This window comes from Eublepharis macularius, chromosome 2, assembly GCF_028583425.1.
Source record: "Eublepharis macularius isolate TG4126 chromosome 2, MPM_Emac_v1.0, whole genome shotgun sequence".
NCBI classification, from domain to species: Eukaryota; Metazoa; Chordata; class Lepidosauria; order Squamata; family Eublepharidae; genus Eublepharis; species Eublepharis macularius.
In genome coordinates, this window is record NC_072791.1 from 165144076 (window position 1) to 165164269 (window position 20194).

At 45.5% G+C, this 20194-nt stretch overlaps 1 protein-coding gene across 1 annotated transcript in view; it reads right to left on the reverse strand.

Moving 5' to 3' along the window:
* SEMA5B (semaphorin 5B) overlaps nt 1–20194 on the reverse strand; it is a 377961-nt gene that overhangs the window by 72486 nt on the left and 285281 nt on the right. Inside the window, exon 12 of the mRNA XM_054972564.1 lies at nt 383–500. Coding sequence (XP_054828539.1) covers nt 383–500 — 118 coding nt within the window. The remainder of the gene's footprint in view (nt 1–382; nt 501–20194) is intronic.

Genomic DNA, 20194 nt, shown 5'->3' on the forward strand with positions numbered 1-20194 from the left:
TCACTGCAATTATCATCTGAATAGTATCCTGATTTAGAACAACAACTCTCCCAGCTCCATAGATGCAGAGTATTAAGGCTGATTGGCAGATGGTTATCTCTGAAAAAAAATTCATAAAGCATTGGAGGCACAATGACTTCTCTTGGGCAACCTGGCCTTGATGCCATTTGCAACTGGGAACTGAGCAGATGACATTGCTTCTCCCCTCACCGTTGCAACCAAATCTAGGAAAAGATATGGAAATGGAATGGAAATAACCTTATCATCTACCTGAACATAACAGTAACAGAGGTTACCACTACAAAGGAGGGAGCTGACTATACAGAAGTGTGGCAACAGTTCATGTAAATTTGCTCTACTATTGGCTTAAATTTCAACTTACTGGGCATTCAGTAATATTCTGACTCCATAGGCTCATGTTGGAGCTGTCCTCAATGGTTGTACATTGCTTCTGCTTCTTATCCCAGCCACAATATGGATCCCTTGCGCCCAGGCACTCGCTGTGTATAGAAAGAAAGGAAAAATTAGTGCTCTTTCACAGATTGGGAAGATATCAGACCAGTTATTTAGGTCCAGTACTTCTGCATGACAGCTGTCAACGATGCTGAGCTTCAGCAGCAGAAACAAATTTCTTTTGGAGAAAGTTTCACCTGCAAGGAAAGTCCAAGATGGCCATAATAACAAGGTGATGACAGCACAAAAAAGTAAATACCACTCATAAAAACTACAGGCTAGAAACATTTTCACTCTATTCCAAGGCCCAGAGGATGGCAAAAAATTGCTTTGCAAATGCAGTCAAAGAACTTTTGTCCTTATGATAGCCTTGCGTTCCTGAATAATGGTGTATTAGTTCAATCTCCTACAAAGTGCCTTTTGTGTGAATGTTTTCTGAAACAACTCGGAGAACTTAGACAAGCAGAAAGAGTTAGAGGACCAATATTAAAGGTTATTAGCCTTGGTTTTTCTTTTAAACAATGGCAGCATTTATAATCGTAACTTCATGCTGCCAGATACCAAGTTAATGTTATATAGAAGCTATTTCCTTTTTTGGCAATGTTCAATAGTAGATGAATTCACATTTATGTCCATGTAATAATCTGTATATGCATGCATATTTTGTGAACCATTAAAAAAAATGTAACTATGGTAAATATTTTCAAAACATAATAAAGGTCAAAGATTGAGCTAGATCTTATTTGTGTAGGTGATACCAACCATACCTTTTCATCTGGATTTCTAACTGTGATTAATGTGGTACAGAAAGTTCAAACTGAATGCATATAATGCTAAATGCAGGTTTTTTATTTGACGGGCAGCCCAATCCTAAGAGGGGCGGGGAAAGTGAATAGGAACCGAACTAAGGCTTACGACGGCGTATCTGGGCTTTACGCCCGCGTAAGTCGCCCTCCGCCCGCGCTGGGACGCGGTGCTGGCCCGCCGGCGGGCCGGCACCAGCGCAAGCCTCAGGCGGCCGGGCGGAGGCGGAGGAGCGGCGTAGAGCCCTGCGCCGGCGTGGGGGGGGCGGGGAACAGGGCGGGGTCGGAGTTAGTCTGCTCCCTAAGCCCCTCCAGAAGCGGGAACGCCCACAGCGGCGCAAAAAAGCTACGCCACGGAAAAAGAAGGCGTAGCCCATAGGCGCTCATGGAACGGCAAAAAACCGGCCCCCTCTCCGAGCGCTCAGCCCCGCCTCCATGGCCCAAAGGAGCATAGGATGCGAACTATCCCGGGGACCAATCAGCGTGCGCGCCCGGCGTGGACGAGCCCCCCTCTCCGCACCCAATCACCTGCGACTGCGCCCTACAAAACATCCGACCAGCGCCGGCCAAAACCCTCAGGTAAGTGAGCACGTCGCCGGAGGCTCTGTCCGTGTGCTGCATGGCGTTGCCCCTTTGAACACCGAACGGGGGTGAGGGCATTCACGGTGGCAGGCACAGAATGCACTCGGGGGACTTTGCGAAAAAGTGGAGGCACTTCCCGTAAAAGGGAAGAAGTGCAAATGTCTGGCTAACCCCCTTTTTACCCCGACAGGAAGAACAACTCAACATCTAACTGGACTCATGCAAGTTAGTTGCTTCTAACTAAGCACAAACAAATTAACCCTTCCGTGAGAGAAGGGAGTGACACTTGGCGAATTTACAGCAGCCTCTCCCGTTTCCTTGCAGGTACCCTGACTCCGGTATTCCCGCCTGGTGTTGACTGATGGAGCGCTGACAGGTGAGGGGGAGGTAGGGGAGGGGGGATTAGTGCAAACCGCCCATTCACCTGACCCCACCCGCTCACTTGCCACTTCGGGTGAGGCCCAGCAGGGGTGGGGGGCGACCATGGGCGCCCCTGGCCGCCTCAGAGGCAGGCGCCCCAAAAACCACATGCGACCAGGTGTTTGTTATGACCAGCTCATTCCTTCCCTTAAAGTTAAAGGCTTGCCAAGGCCGAGTGCATCCTCGCCAGACCGTCATGCATCAGCTGGTCGCTGCTGCCCTCGACGACGTGCATCCTCCCGGCTGGCGGAGTGTGGGGCTTGCCTTGCCAGTGGAACGAGGCAAAGCCCACATGTGTCTTTTTCTCCCGCAGGCACGTCCAGGGCAGGGCTGCTCCCCCGCGTCCCACCCTCCCCAAACATCTCTGACGGAGGGTTGGCTGCAGCCCAGGAAGCACTTTCGCGCCGCGGCCTGCACCCCAGCCCCGCCCCGCCGAGCGGGAAGGAGGGCTGTGAAGAATTCCCCGGCTCCCTTGCTAGCCTAAAAACAAGCCCACTTGTTCCAGTGCAATAAAACGAGTTGTAAAACAACTACTTTCTGTGTCTGCGAGCCTGACTTCGTCCTCTGCCCCTCCCCCAACACTCCCGTCACATATCTCCACCTGCACATCGCCACAAATGTATCTGACAGACCCCGTTCTGCCTCCCCGCCCCCCCTCCCCTCACAGTAACGTCAGGTAGAGGGTTGGGGCAGGGCATGTCAGCGGGGAGGGGGGAGCCACCGAGGGCGATCAATCCCTGGTAGGGCGAGCAGCTGGCACCCGATAAGCCAGGGAGAGGGTGGCCGGGGGTGCTGCTGCAAGGGGGCGGGAGATGGCAGGGGAAACAGTCCGCTCACTGGAACCCTAGCCCCATCAGTGAAGAACCTAGGGTAGTGGCAGACAGATGCCGTATCCCAGGCAGGAGGTCTCGCGCGCCTGGGGAGGGTCGCTCCCGTTGCAGTTGCAGCCGCAGCCACAGCAACAAAGTCCAATGAGCGGCTGCCTCCCAGAGTGGGTCCAGCCCCTCGGGTGTCTGCGGCAGCCCCATTGGTCATTCCAACACCCTCCACCCCGCGGTGTCCCGCCTCACATCCATCCTGCGGGGCAGTTGCGAGGCTCCCGCGCCAACATGGCGTGGTTGTTGGGAGGGGTGGGGTGTGTCCGAGGCTGCGCGTGGCTCTGCCCTGCCCAACGGCTTCCCCCGACACTGGCCGCAATGTGGGCAGCAATCGAGAGGGAGCGGCTAGAGGTGCACGCCGCATGGGAGGAGGCGAACAACCGCGGCCGGGAGTTCATGTCCGTGGTACTGGAGGTGGGAGAGGGGCTCCGTGCCTCTCAAGCCCGTGCCGAAGCCCTGCTCGGGCGGCTCATCGCCATCCTCGACCCGTCAGCCCCACCCGCTGCAGCAGCTCCACCTGCCCCAGAGGCACCCCTCCCTCAGGCCCAGTTGCCTGATAGAGGCCGGGCCCGTGGACGGCCAAGGGGGTCCGGCCGCCGGCCTCGCCGGTGAGCCCCGCTGCCGCCTTGCGGGTGTGTGTGTTCTGCTGGACAGGCGGGGCCGCGGCCCAGGGTGTTATACAGCTGCTGGAGGCAATAGGGCTGGGTCCAGGGGGGCCAGGGGCAGCGGAGCAGGGCTTGGCCGCGTGACCTGGTTGCCGCAGCCGGGAAGGCTGGGTGGAGGGGCAGCTGCTTCTGACCATGCACTCGCACAGGCGCCAGATGGCACAGGGGGCGAGCGGGGAGGGGGCTGGCGAGGCAGTGCCCGGGCCGTCGACGGGCCCCTGGCTGCCTGTCCTTCCAAATGGGCTCTGCCCAGCCCTGCCTCCCCATGGTCCCTCGACACCCACCCTCTCCTACACGCCTCCCCTTCCTCACGTCTGCTGGGGGAGGTGGGATGGTATAATAATAAAGACTGATTTCTGTGCAATGGGTGTCTGCGGTCTTTGCCTTGGGACGGGGACGGGGGCGGGCCCGCTGTGTCTGCCTCTTGGTGGCGGCCTCAGGCCAACCCTCCCCTTCGGCGCGACTTGGTGGCTGTTCCCTACTGCCGGGACTGGCTGCTGCCCTGGATTCCTCATGGCAGGGTGCCTGCCAGTCCCATGCCAACCTCTCTGGACGCGGCCACCACAGACTTGGCGCTGCATTGGGCAAAGGGTGGAAAGGCTCCTCAGACCACGGCCACCCCTCTCCTTCCCGACTGCGAGCCCCGCCCAACGCACGAGCCGGGGTGGTCTGCCGGCATGGGCGCGATTTGCCTGCTGCTCTGGGGCCTGGCCGGGATCGCGTGCTGCCCATTGGCTGCGCCTATCCTGGCCCCTCCCCCTGCTGCTTGTGGGGAACAGCGCCCTTTGGCTGCGCCCGGCAGTGGCCGCGCATCAGGCCCGCCCACAATGCTTTCTGGTTCTCCCAATTTGCATCTCTGCGCTGCTGCCGGGGCTGGCTCCGCTGCACTTTGCTGGCACAGGATACGGCCTGGCAGCGCCACTGCTCCGTCTGTGCAGGCACGCCGGCGTTGGGGCCGGCCATAGGATTGCGCAGAAAACTGCAGGAAACTTAAATTTTGTATTTATCACCACTGTGAATGTGCTTGATAAAGTGGTTAATGAATATAGCAATTGATGAGGGTGTTTGATGAAGGTGGCAATCCAGGAAAGAACCGTTTCTCTCTCTCGCTCTCTCTCTCTCTCTCTCACACACACACACACACGTGTGTGCTTTTTAAAAGTTGATATTTAATCTCTTTTAACTGTTTGCTGCTTGAAAGCCCTTATTGGGCAGTAAGGCGGCATATAATAAATAAAATACTCTACACAATGAATTTACCTGAACTGTCTTCATAACAAAATGCAAAGTATCCAAAACTAGGCAGATGCTGTGCTATGTGGGCTGAAATAAAACTGGTACAAGCCAGTACAAAGGCCACATTAGTATAGTATCTGAAGTGATACCTCCCATCTCCTGGTTTGCTCTGAGCCTCCCACCCATAAGAGTCAGCACAGGTAAGAACTTTAAGTTACTTTCACCCCTATGGGCTACACATTAAATTACCACATGAAAAACTCTGCTACAAAATACTTCAGAAGCTTCCCTTGGCAAGGAAAAATGGAAGAGATAAGTTATACACACACAGTTGTTGTTGTTACAGGCCAGCTTTCTCCTCTATCTTTCCTTCTCAAGATGGCAGCTAATCTTTCCTGTTCCTGCCACTGCTCAGCTGTTAGGAAAGAACAGTCTTAGGAGGGAGAATGAGAGATAACCGCTGGAAATAGCAAAAGAAGATCCTTCCCTACATACATGATTTCAGTCTGCTGTAGTTTTCTTTGCCTACTGACAGGAGAGATAAATGAATGTTCCATATTCCTTTTATATTCATTTGTACCTTTGTTGGCAATTTCAATTCTATGGTTTTTGCTGTGTGTTGTATGGTTTGTATTTAAGTTTTAAATGTGTAATGTACAACTTTTATTTATATACAAACATGCTGATTCATCAACATACAAATTCAGTGCCAGAAGTAAGTGATGAAAAAGATAAAGAACTGAGGTTTGATTTGTACAAGGGAAAAATGAAATTGAATTGGTTGTTTTTGTGTGTTGAAGCTGCATGGTTGAAAAACTGAAACCATCCATAACCAGCTGGGAACCTCAGAATTCTGAATGTCCCGGCTGCTGTTTATACACTAGGCATAACATATAGCCCAGCTCGAGATGACAGCACAATGCAAACAAGTGTCATGGTGTGAAAGATCTGTAAACTATGTTTCCTTAGCCGATCCTTTATTATCTCACAGTCAGCTGCTTTTATCCTTCTATACAAACTTGGGAGAGATTTCAGAAATGTCAATTAAACATGGGGCACTAAACAAAGGGGGGGGGGAGAAAGCGCTGATTCGATTCAGGGAAATGAAATTTATTCCAAGCCAAAGTATCAGTATGGTAAGTGAAACATCCACTAAAAAACCCACAAATGAAATGAGATGTGAACTATTCACATCCAAAAATCTTTGAAATCCCATTAGTTGGTAATCAGCTACAAATGAAAAAGCTTGTCCCTCAAGCCTAGCTGAACACTCTAGGATTCAGTTCCAGTCTGTACTGATTCCAAAGCAATTTGCCCCAAAGCAAACATTAGATTCTTTTCTGCTGCCAGGTGTAGGGGTGGCTTCTATTATTATTTACAAGTCTCCAATTTGTTCTTGTTTTTAGGAAGGATGCCTGCCTTGTGAATGACTGTGGCTTGGTAAGCAGCATAGGATGTTGCTGTCTCTTGGCACCTTTAAATAAATGAAAGATTCTGGGGCAAAATGCAATAATGCTCTGTTATGCTTCCCCGGAAGGGCTATTTAAAAAAAAGAGAGAGATAAGGAAAAGTAGTAATTCTGTTGCAGCCAAGAGCGAAGTAATGGTAGAGAAATAGACTTGGGTTTGTGCGCACAAGAACACTGAAGGGGATTTGTGCAATGTTAATCAGGTTGGAGAGCCTGGCTACATGCTATGCCAGCCCACTCTGCTCTAATCCACCAAGTGGAGTGGCCCTCCATTTGCAGTGGATGTAAAATGACCGCTGCTCTTCAGAGCTGGGAAAAGGCTCAACAGTGGCTTTGTTGAGTCAGGAGGAGAAATATGGAAGCAGCGCTGCCAGATGGTCTTGAAACTTGGAGTAGCCCAATTCCAGGAAAGAATTACAGGGCTCCAGGAGATGCAAGGAAATATTCAGAAAAGAAGAAAAGAAAGAATACCAGAAAGAAGTTCCCACTTCCCATTTGGATCTTGAAGTCAAGCCAGTTTGTAACGAGTGGTATCATAAGGCCAGAACAAGCAGCCTGTGTCTTGTGAGTTGCTTGATGCAGATCAATATTCTTTTTTTTTTTTTTTTTGGCAAGATTCAGGGAGCTGCACATTTAATTTTCTGGATCCTTTGATTGCAAACTTAGATCCGAATAGGGACATCTGCATATTTGAGAGGATATGAGACCAAAAGCAAAAACAAACTATTCGCAACTGATACTATTTCATATCTCCCCCAGTTCTCCAGGTGAAATACTGGTGGGTGGGATGACCTTGTTACAGAGTCAGTTTCATTGTTAAAGGACTGTTGGAAACTTATGATAGAGTTGTCAACCTCCAGGCGGTGGCTGGAAATCTTCCAGAATTACAACTGATCTCCAGGCTGCAGAGATAATTTCTCCTGGAGAAAATGGCTGCTTTAGAGGGTGGACTCTATGGCATTATGCCCTGTGGAGGTCGCTCCCCTTCCCAAACCCCATCATCTCCAGGTTCCACCCCCCAAATATCCAGGATTTTCCCAAGATGGAGCTGGCAACCCTAACTTATGGTATGGGTTGTTGTTTATTTTTTGAGATATTTGTAATTTATAAATGTATCATCTAAGTATGAGAAAGCAGGTTAATACCTAGACAATATGCTTGAGGAAAATAGATCAGAATAAAAAATAAATCAGAATTAATCCCACCTCCAAACAGCAAGCATTCCCAAGAGAACTGAAAAATGTGATCTGCTGTCTCTTTTTGCTTACTACATAAAAATTCTTAAACACACATTTCCTAAACATATACTCACATTCCCCCATACATATGCATGTATGCACTAACACAGCAGCACAACACAGAACAAGCCTCTCCCCCCATCACCATCAAAGCCACTGAGCAAGCCTTTTCTGGCCATCCATGCCCACTGAGAAAACATCCTCCTTAGCCATTAGCTATTCACTTGACACTTGCATGATACTTTATTCTCATCATGACTGTATGGTTTTCAAGCTATTAGGGCTTCAGTCACCCTTAGTTAGCTGGAAGCTCCGCCAGCACTCACTAGTTATTTTATAAAAATTGTAGGCAGCTTACAATGGGGAAAAGCCACATTAAAAAACCCTTCCAGCAATCTATAAAAACAGACTCAAATAAATCAAAACCTTATCTAAAATGAGATCATCAGAATTCGTAGTCAAAGCACAAGGCTGAGGTATCAATCCATGCCCCTTGAGCCGTCTCAATAACCTGGCAACAGCTGCTTTCATGCAAACTGTATGCTAATTATCTTAATTCCGTGTTTGTAAAAGACGCAGATTAGGTTCCAGCCTTCTGGCTGAATGGTACATTTCCTTTCCAAAATGGCCCTCAATGCTGATCATGTTGCATGCTTCCTTAAAATTAAATTCTCCTAAGAAACAAGTTCAAGTTGGGGTGCTTGTAACTATCCTATTGTTACAACGTCATCCTAAGTACCATTTTATAATAAAACGGCAACTGTATGCCAACTGAGAAAATCGTTTTCATTTGCTGAATGCTGCCATCTTGCCAGCAATTCACAGGTTGCTACATATTCTGCTCAAAGGCTGTGACTACTTTGCTGGCATTTTCAAAAACAAGTATCATGCAGCTGCTACTGGACAGAGCAGGCAAATTACAGAATTTGAACAATGCAATTAATTAATATGATGTATCATTTCTAAGCCTCTGTTGGCAACATTTCCAAATACCCCATGATATCTGGTTTGCAGAACCAGGAGTAAAAGGCTGGACAGCTGGGGGACATTTTGTAAACAGAAGATTCCAGAAGGAGGGTTACAAGACGTATTCCCTTATGAGTATTAATTTCTAAACATGCAGGCAGTTGTTAATGTGGAAAAGCATTTACAGTGCAATCCTAAGAACATTTTCCTGGAAGTAAAGTCCATTGAATAAACCTGAGTAGGATTCTGAGTAGACCTTCATAGGATTGTTCTCTTAAACATTCAATTCCCTACCAGCAGTCTGAAAGCAGTATAATCTACCAAGATTTTGAACTGCATGATGGTACTGTTTGCAGTAATTCAAAACATTGTATAAATTATTCCTCCATTCCCAGGCCTCAATGTCCAGTAATTTTAAATCCATTTTCTTCTCATTTACATTTTTAGAATGACCACCTCTATGTATCTCACCCCCCCCAAATGTTATTACTTGAGCCACAGACTATTATCTAGTTATCCTTTCCAAAATATGCACAGCAATATTGGAACAGGTTCAACATGGAACTAACCTAATATAAATTTGATTATTGGAAAAGTTCCTAACTGTAGGACTGATGGAACATAAAAATGTAGGCCAAGATCCCCCAGGTGTTTTAAAGCCATCCATTTACAGTTTTCTTCTGGTTGGGTGTGATTACACCCTATTTCCCAACCAAGAAACTAAGGATTAAATTTCTCACCATACAACCTTTTTGGATTTTTCCCCTTTTTGTATTTTTATTTTATAATTGAGGCTTTGGGGACCAGTTAGTATTCTAGTCCTCAATGAAGGCAATGTGTGGACTCAGGATAACACTATGCATTCAATGTATTGTCGAAGGCTTTCACGGCCGGAGAACGATGGTTGTTGTGGGTTTTCCGGGCTGTATTGCTGTGGTCTTGGCATTGTAGTTCCTGACGTTTCGCCAGCAGCTGTGGCTGGCATCTTCAGAGGTGTAGCACCAAAAGACAGAGTTCTCTCAGTGTCACAGTGTGGAAAAGATGTTGGCAGGTCATTTATATCTACTCAGGAGGGGTGGGGTTGAGCTGAGTCAAGAGTTTCCCAGGGTGTGGAATGCTAATGGCGGGAGGCTTCACTGTATCCTGAGGAGGTTCTTTTGCATATGGATTGGTGCTTGATGTGCTAATCTTCTCTGCAGGGCTATTGTCGGGTATAGAGTGTTTTGTTAGCCTGGTGTTTTTCAGAACTGGAAACCATGCTCTGTTCATTCTTAAGGTTTCTTCTTTCCTGTTGAAGTTTTGTTTATGCTTGTGAATTTCAATGGCTTCCCTGTGCAGTCTGACAAAGTAATTGGAAGTGTTGTCCAGTATTTTGGTGTCCTGGAATAAGATACTGTGCCCTGTTTGAGTTAGGCTATGTTCAGCCACTGCTGATTTTTCAGGTTGTCCAAGTCTGCAGTGTCTTTCATGTTCTTTTCTTCTTGTCTGGATGCTACGCTTTGTGGTCCCGATGTACACCTGTCCACAGCTGCAGAGTATACGGTATACTCCTGCAGAGGTGAGGGGATCTCTACTGTCTTTTGCTGATCATAGCATCTGTTGTATTTTTCAGGTGGGTCTGAATACTGCTTGAAGGTTATGCTTTTTCATAAGCTTTCCCATCTGATCAGTAATTCCTTTGATATATGGCAAAAACACTTTTCCTGTAGGAGACTGTTTTTCCTTGGTTGTTTGATTCATCCTGGGTTTGATTGCTCTTCGGATTTCATTTCTGGAGTAGCCATTTGCCTGAAGTGCGTGGTTTAGATGATTAATTTCCTCATTGAGAAAGTGCGGCTCACATATCCGTCTTGCACGATCCACTAATGTTTTCATTATGTTTCTTTTCTGCCTCTTCTCCAATCACCACCCCCGACAGTGTTGCATTCACCTTCCCGCCCTGCTGCCTTTTTTGCTCAATGGGAGGGGGTGGAGGGGGTTCCCTCCTCCTGCTCCCATCGGGTAAAAAAAGCAGCAGGGCAGGAAGTTTGAAACTTTTCTTGCTGTTTGCAAATGCAGTTAGTTATAAAAGTGCTGCGGCTGCTGCCACTTTGCCTGAAGCTTCCTGAAGTGATATGAATCACATCAGGAAGGTTTGCTTTGGGATTCCTGAATTGGTTCAGCAATGCTGGCGCCAGTTCGGGAATCCTGAATCTTTCTAAATCGGGCCCAATTCGGGTTAAAAACCCGAATCAGAAACCTGAAGTGCTCACCCCTAATTATGAGGAGATTACAGGATTGAAGGAACCACACATGGACTTGATGAAAACAACTTTAAAAAAGGTTTATTTCAGCTGTATGCCTGGCTGGGTTGTTTCTTTGTTTTTCTTTTCTCCAGTCCCCTCAGTATGACAGTAACAAAGTTAATGGAGAGCTGGGGCCTGAGAAAGCATAAGAGTTTCAAAGTATGTTACTAATGTGACTGATTCTGACTTATAATATGAAACAAAAAGGCTTTCATCTGTTTTTGACAGGAACAGCACCCAAACCCAACCTATCTTCAAAATACCTAAGATCCCTGACGAACTGCCTGCCTAATCAACAGACCTCTTAAACTTTCCCTGCCAAAATTTAACAACCTGAGTTTACCTAAAATATTCTGCCTTTCTCCCCCCACCCCCAACATTCCAATTCTCTGTTTGAAAGTGATTGGCTGAGGCTCCTGAAGGGCAGAACTTGAAACCATCCATCACACTGCACACCTTTGAGGTATTGTTTACTTCTTAGGAGTGTGTTAAACATTAAACATTACTTCTGAACTGTAAGCTCAGTTTACCTGGAAACATAGCCTTCTTCGTATATGAATCTGTTGGGGATTTTTTAAAAAATATTTATCTTGCCTTAAAACATACGTTTTCAAACAGATGATCCTTTAGAAGCATTTTCAATTTTTATTTTGTGAAATTTTTGTTCCGAGGTCTTAGATGATTCCTAAGGTTGTTTACAACACTATGATTCCACAAAATGTAGCAGATATTAGAAGAGAATAGAATAGAATACCAGGAAGGAAAGCATGCACTAATTCCCTGCATAAGCACACATAACTTTTAAATTAGTTCATGTTAGTATGCATGCCTTGAAAATCCACACACATGGCATGAAAGTTGCTTTCACAGTACAGTATCAAGACTTGTGACTGGTTCTTTTCACAGTCTCACTCAGTTGTTCTTTAACTCCAATAGTGTTAGACTCATTAGTTCCTGTGCTACAGATTTACACTGGAAAAGTTCCCTAAGTAGTTCACTGCTCACTATGGAAGTAAGGGTTCTGAGGGGATGGGAGAAATGCAGTCGATAAGAGTTGGGGAGGAGATAAGGAGGGAAAGCCTAACAGCAGCAGAAGAGTGCAACCAGTTGAATGAGCTGCATGTGTGGGAAAGACGGCAAGACAGAGTCAAAGATGACAAAGTCCAGTGAACTGGAATGGAATGACAGTGTTGAGGTTATGGCAAGGGAGGATATTCTGCTAAAAGAAAGAATACTTAAAGCTGTATTTCTGCAGGTCAAGGTAAGACTGCTGCTAGGAAGGCACACCTAGAATTCCAGGATACTCCTTTATTATTTCAGGATGTTACATATATGTGAGCTTGAACATGCATGCATGTCCTCTTTTGGAGACAACAGCCCCTTCTAGAGGCACATGCTATTAATTAACATGCTGTGGCCATCCCGCAGACCTTCGTTTATAGCATTCTATTGCATTCTATAGCATTCGAATGCTACAGTCACACGCACACTTCATTGGGATTGAGTCTCATTGAACCAACATAATCAGGAAGGGACAGTCACCATTAGAGAGCTGGTGACTGACTCTGTGGATGTAACATATTTCCTAGAAAAATGTATAATGTGAACTGCTTTCCCATGTAACTCACCAGGGATCAGATCCTTGTGCTCTAGAATCTGTGCTCTAGACAGAATCTAGTCCTAACTATATCCCTAAGTAAACAGAACCCTACTTTACAGAAATGCCTTGCTATCAAACTTTTGGCCATTCATATGAGAGGGATCATGCAGTATATCTGCATAACTGCTTTAAAAGAAAGCATGGTAATAGTAGTGGCATCCATAATGTATTCATTTGTCCACAACGTCTTCATTTATTTAAAAATATATGCCCTGGACTTCCTTCTTTCAGGACTGCTGACAATCAGTGACTCTGACCTGGAGGGCTCAGAGGACAAGCCTGAGGAAGCAAGACCAAGAAACCAGGAGGGCCTGATGCTGCAAATGCACTGACTGATCATGCCCCAGCAGCACCAGAGACCACCATGCCAGAGCCGGCAAGTGAGACCTCAACCAACCATGCCAAAGACGGCCCTGTCAGAGTCTGCAAGCCAGTCCTTGTCACCTGCCTCACTAGGCCCCTGCCAGGCAGGACATGAACTCAGACCCATATCCCCTGAGGACCCTCTCCTACACATCAGGAACAGTGACGGTGAAAGGCTCAGGCAGAGAGGATGCGACGGAGGTGAAGTGCAAGACTGGCAGCATGCCACTTACCTGCAGACTTAGAACAAAGCACTGGTCGTGATACTTCCATGCAGGATCCTGGCCAGAGCACAATGCAGCCTCCTGAGATCCAGCATCTGCCAGCAAACATAGCTGAGCCTGACTATCTCTCAGCCTATTTAGCTGAGGTCTGAGAGTGCTGCATTGCTGGATCAACTGGTCCACCTGCTGCAAGCCCTGTGTTCCAGCTCCAAGCTCCCTGCCGCTCCATGCTCCCAAGCCTTGCCAACCTGGCCAGTGGCCCTACTCCCAAGGACCCCTGATGAGATGAGCCTCTAGAGTGCAGGAGAGGGTAGACATAAAACACCACCAAGTCCTCTCTTACTTTAGCCGAGTTAGTAATAGTAATATACATGCGGGGGATTCAGGAAAACACCTTCCCCAAAACATCTAACAGGTAAGATTGATTCTTTCTGACAGGACATTATTGGAGCACACTTCTAAATTCATTGCTTAACAATAAATGTCTTATCTGATGCCTAATAGAATACACCAAAACATTCAGTTAATAAACAATTCAATTCATTTCTCTAATACAAGAGTTATTTTGCCTCTTGCTCTTTATTCTTAACCACCGAAGACATTTGCATGAAAATAGGATCAGCTCCTTAGGAATTTCCTTGCCATCTGTCACTGAGACTCTATTCTCAGTGAATACTTTAATCTCTAAAGTCACAAGTAGGGAAGTAAACAGAAGGGGATGTTTGAGATTATTGTGAGAATCAACAGAGAGGGCATCAGCAACCACTTAGTAAAGTTAATGTAGCAAAAGAATCTTTAAGTGTAGCGCTATCCACAATCGCAAAGGATACAAATCCAGACAGCTATCCTTGGATATCAGAAACATAGTTTCAAAAATCTTAGTCCAGGCACACAAAGTATTGGTTCACTTTGTTTCACCTCTACCTACACAGTAGTGACCTGCAAGGAACCAATGTAAGACATACACTTTGCAAAACTGACTTTCCATACTCAGGCAGAACCTGCCTTTCTACAGGCCTTATCCAACACTTTGGTCATATTCCATAGTGGTGAATCAGGGCCACAAAAAACGTCCACCTGAATGGGATAGAGACATGGTATCTGATATTTAGCAGAACTTCCAGGCATGATGAAAAACTCAGCTGTACTAAAAAGAAGCATAATGTGGATTGCTATGGTTTTGGAAATATGTAAGCCTTAGAAATCAGAAAGGATCTGGCCAAGGCTTCATATTGCCAGTGGGTAACATTAGCATAATCTCCCTCCCCTATACTACTGGCTATTACTCCCTGCTCCTACTTCCCAAATCCCATAGTCTAAGAAAATCTACCCCTTTCCAAAACAGATGTATATAAACAGGGCTTTTTCCCAGCAGGAACGCAGTGGAACAGAGTTCCAGCACCTCTTGAAAATAAACTCCCCTCTGTCTGGAGATCAGGGGGCAGGGCCACCAGCCATGTGACCATTTTCACCAAGGGCGATTTAAACTTTAAAAAAACTCTCCTCTTGTTCCAGCTGACCCAAAGTGATGTCATTGTGCAGTCCTGAGTTCCACCACTGAGTTCCACCACCTCTTTTCCTAGAAAAAAAGCCCTGCATATAAATGTATACTATTTGCATCTTTTTATAACCATAGTATTTAGATTTTTCTTAGTGCAGAACTGGACTTTTGAGTCTAACAGTGATATTTATGTAACTTCACTGGCATTCTTATAAAAGAAGAAAAATGTTGCAGAATTTATTTATAAAGCACCACCTAGACTATTAACCAGGGGAGTGTGTTTGGGGGAAACATTGTACAAGTAATAGAGAATTTCTAGATTCCTGCCCAGTAGCTGTGAGCATGAGATTGTACTTGGCAGGCTGGCACCACTTGAAAAGATTAGCTTATTGTCCCATTAACATTCCCCTGCAAAGGCGGATGAGCTAAACAAATAATCATATTAGCTTTCCGCCAACCAAATCCTATTTACTGACAGCCTCAATAACCAACATGCAGGATAGAGAGCTTCCACCATGCCCCAAACCAGATGGCACAGAATGAACAGAAGATGAATCCAAGAATTTTCAAGAGTTATGAAAATAGAAGATTTTAAAAGCCAAATCTTGCAATTTCGACTTTCTAAGCACACACACACACACACACACTCACACACACCCCACAGAGACAAACTGGTGATCTGTAAAAATCCATTATCATGCCCACTGAAAAGACAAGTGAAGCAGAACTGAGCAGCTTTATCCAGACACCAGTCAAGTGAAAACAAATTCATTTTCCTGCTAAGGGATACAACACATTGATTGCTGCACTCTAGCATCAACATTTATTTCTGCTCAGGGGCAACTGGTTCCATTGAAATACTGGAACCAATACTATAGAAATGTTATCATTTCCCATATAAAACTATAAGACCACGAGGACCTCATTCTCCTGTACCTGTGGGATCAGACTGTGTGTGTGTGTGTTATGTGCTGTCAAGTCACTTATGACAACCCTATGAATGAAAGCTCTCCAAAACTTCCTATCATCAACAGCTTTGCTCATCTTGCAAACTGGAGGCAGTGGCTTTCTTTATTGAGTCAAGCCATCTCATTTTGTGTCTTCCTCATTTCCTACTGCCTTCCACTTTTAGCATTATTGACTTTTCCAGTGAGTCTCGTCTTCTAGGGAGAATCCAGGCTTGATTTGATCTAGAACCCACTTATTTGTCTTTTTGGCTGTCCATGTATCCACAAAACTTTCATCCAGCACATTTCAAAAGAATCAGTTTCTTCCTGTCAGCTTTCTTCACTTTCCAACTTTCACATTCCTACATAATAATGGGGAATATCATGGTGTGGATTATCTTGATCTTGGTCCCCAGCAACACATTCTTATCCATAAGGAATCTTTTCTAGTTCCTTCATGGCTACCATTCCAGGTCTCATTCTCCTAATTCCTTGGTTGTGGTTTCCCTTTTGGTTGATGATTGAGCCAAGTAATAGAAAATCTTTAGCATTTCAATTTTTTCACTGTCAACTTCAAAATAATTCCTCAGTAATCATTATTTTTGGCTTCTTGATGTTGAGCTGGAATCCTTCTTTGGTGCATTTTCCCTTAACCTTCGTAAGTAGTATATAGTTATAATATATAATTTTATATAAAAGTCATTTCAATCCTGCCAGTAACTAAGAGATTACTGGATGTCCCACAGAAGTCCACCAGTAGCAGCTACATTGTTAACATTGGCCTGATCTGGATTAATCAGAACAGTGCTACACTATTCTGAAGTTCACAGATGCTCTTTGCAAGAAGACTTTGGTTTCTAGTATCACCTTATTTAACAACCACTGACATGACACAAATCTGCCTTGTGAATTCCACCCATGAGACTGACTGGTGTTTTAACCCTATCACTTTCCAGGAATGAAGGAGATAGTAAAACAGAATTCCATGTGTTTCAAAACAAGCTTTTAGTTTTTTTTATCTCTGAAATGCTACACAGTTCCATGAAAGTTTATACAATCATATATCATCTGGCTATAGTAAATAAGGAACATCTGTTTGCCATTACACATAATATAAGAATTAAGTAGGCTTCTGATAAAACACCTATCCATGTACAGAAACAAATAAACGTAAGTCCCTAGCTGGAACATCAGTGCCAGAGTCGGAAGAAACAGGCAACTTGCTCAGCTACAAACAAGTCAAAAATATATAATGAGCTGGAACTACATCAAAGCCTGCTGGCAAATTTTATTAATGGGTGTTTGTGTATAGATTCAAGCACCTGGGACACAATTTCCATATCATTTTTGTGAATGTAGGAAGCAATAGATTGCATTTGCTGTACAAACTGCATTTATCTATATACATATTTGCACAATTGAAGACAGCTTTAGATAATCTTCTAGAGTACTGACTATGATAGTAGAAGTATGAATTGGGTATCTAAAGAATAGAATAGATCACCTTGCAGAAAAAATAATGGCTCTAGCAAATGACAAAAAACCAAAACGGAGATAGCTTCAAGTCACAGGCTCAGTTCAGACATCATGAAAAACCAGATTTAACAGTACAATCCTAAAAACACTTTCCTAGGAGTAAGCCCCACTGAGCAGACCTAAGCAGGGTTAGATATGTTTAGGATAGCTCTCCAGATAAACTAAAAATGCTTAATTGTGGGGGTCATTGGTGGCAGGAGTATGTCATATTGCCCATCCATCCCCCAGCCTCACAAGAATATGGACTAAGAAGCTGTAGCCATTAAGTTATGTCCTTTTATTGCAGAGGGTTAGGTTACAGTTGAGGGGTGAGTGTACACAGTTACTCCACCCAGCCCTCTTCCCCGTGCTCCATCAACCTTGTCCCTTCTCGATCACCTCCACATGTGAGGCTCTCCTTGGAGATTTTCTCTTCCCTGGCGCCTGAGACTGGAAACTCACCCCTAGCTTCTCCCTTGTCCATCTCTCTCACTTCCTGTATGTAAAGGCTAATTTTAGCCCTGCCTCCTCATTTCTCCCAGGAGGCCTTTTCCTGCCCCTGCAACCAAAGTCTTGTCTAGGCAGGTGCAAAGGCCAGGCTGCATGGGTCCCTTGCTGGCTGGGCCAGCACCCCCCACCGTCACCCCCTGGGTGGGCTAGGTGGGTAGAGCTAAACACGGGTTAATCCACTACCTATGGTCACTTAGGATACTTTAAACAAGGACCTAAAGCTAGTTTTTTTACCATGGCTAACCATGGCTAGTCTTAACTATAACTTCACGTGACATATTAATGCAAACCACTTGGCCTACTCCTGGCTTGTTTTCTGGTGACACTTCTCACACTCTCCAGGTGACAAAGATGACCAGCAAGAACTTCTCAAAATCAAAATCTCTTTCACCTTTCTCCACCTCTGGCTTACAGTCTCCTAGCAGTCTCCCTTTTTGTGCCCTCACAAACTGCCAACCATTTCTCCCCACCTCTGCCCTCTTAAAGATTTAGAAACTCCAGCATGTTTTCTTCTTTAGGTAAAACGGACCTTTGGACACTTACAGTGAAGGGTCCTTCTCCTCTGAGGAAAGGAGGATATCTTGGGTGATTCCCACCATCCAATCAAGGAGGCAGGAACTAACTTTCTTCCTCTTCTTGTCTAGCCTGTGGGACCACCCTCTCTTCAGTTCAGGTGACTCCACAAAGCAGTAACATTGAATTTATCATTCAGCAACTGTCAATACTGAGAGAAAAAACACCTGTTGCATTAACATGTACTGTAAATAAAGCACAACCCGGAGGAGGTAGAAGAATGAGGCAGCAGGGTAGAGAAGGACGGAGACCCGGGGAGGGCAAGATGTCCTCTTTTCCTCAGAGGAGAAGGACCCTTCACGATAAGTGTCCAAAGGTCTGTTCTCCCTCTGAGGCGGAGGACATCTTGGGTGCTCCCAAAGCAGTTTCTAGTTTCTGGGTGGGATGTGGTCTTCGTCCACGATCATGCACTGCAGTACTTTTCTACTACAGTCAGTGTCCGCTGAATCATATAGATTTGATTTGTAGCATCTTAATAAGGTCAAGACTGACAACCTTGTTGCTGCCTTGCAGACTTCTTCTACAGAAGTGTTCCTGTGTAATGCTGCACTGGTAGTAGCACTCCTCAAAGAGTGAGCTGGTATTCCACAAGGAACCTCTACGAAGAGAATTTTTATGAATTTTGATAGTGTATGTTTTGCTATTGACACCTACTGCTGCTGAAGACATTTTCTTCCCCAAATTAAGGGGAGATATGTTTAAGAACAGTAAGACTGACTTTCTAATTTGCGCTGTTCGGAGCAGATAGGCCTTGAGCCTCCTTCTGACATCTAGGTTGTGTCAGAGCCTCTCCCTAGTCTATTTAGGGTACAGGTAGAAATATGGTAGCCTTATCTCTTGCAAACTATGCAGTTTGGAATACGCTTTTGGAAGAAAGTACGAGGCATCACCTTACCATTGGGAAAGATACACAGTTCAGGTCTGACTAAATCTTCTGGCAGAAACGAACATAGTAAGGAAGATAGTCTTCATTCTTAGCCTTCTCAGGGGAACATCCTTGACCGGTTCAAATGGATGTTTGGTCAGGGCTGTGTAAAATGTCTACTGAGTGAGGGATTCCCAATAAGAGTTGTAAATTCTGAGCATAAACTGTTTTCTAAATGCTAGGAGAGTGTTAGCCACCTCTCAGGAATATTCCCATCTTAGGAAGGTGTTCCTGGTTAAGCACAGTAAGTCTAAATGAGAGAGCCAAATCGGTCCCTGCTGTAACTTGACCGGAGAGGTCAGTAGGATGAGAGGTGGAAATATCACCATCTGTTGGAGGGTGGAAAGGCATGGTCTGTTACTGGTAAGGGTAGTAATACATAGAGGAGGCCTAATGGCCACTGCAATGTCAGGGCATCTGCTTGTGGGTAGAACAAACCTTGTCATGTACCCCAGTAGTTGATGGCTGTGTTGGAAAGCACACAGGTCCATGAGGGACTGAGATAGAGAGAGAAAAGGCAGCAGAACTGGTCCGCTGAAAAACTGCTCTCCCTGGAGGCAGGAACAGAACTGAAGAGAGGGTGGTCCCACAGGCTAGACAGGAAGAGGAAGAAAGTTAGTTCCTGCCTCCCTGATTGGATGGTGGGAATCACCCAAGATTTCCTCCACCTCAGAGGGAGAATGTAGTGGCACTAAAGGAAGCTTTGCTTGTGCTCCTGTAACAAAGTTATTCAGACAAGAACTGTATTTACACTTGGACTTGGTGCTTTCTGGGTCACTTGTGGGGCTTTGCTTGTAAGAAAGCTCCAGGTATGTAGCTGGTGGGTGATGTATGAGGGGAGGAAAAGAACCAGTTCTGTAATATGAAAAACACCAGGAATGGTGGATGGGGAAGCTCAGTTATACAATAATTGGTGCAAGAGTCTATTCTGGTAAAGAGCAGAGATAACGTTTGGGTGGAATAAGATTACCAATTGTGGAGT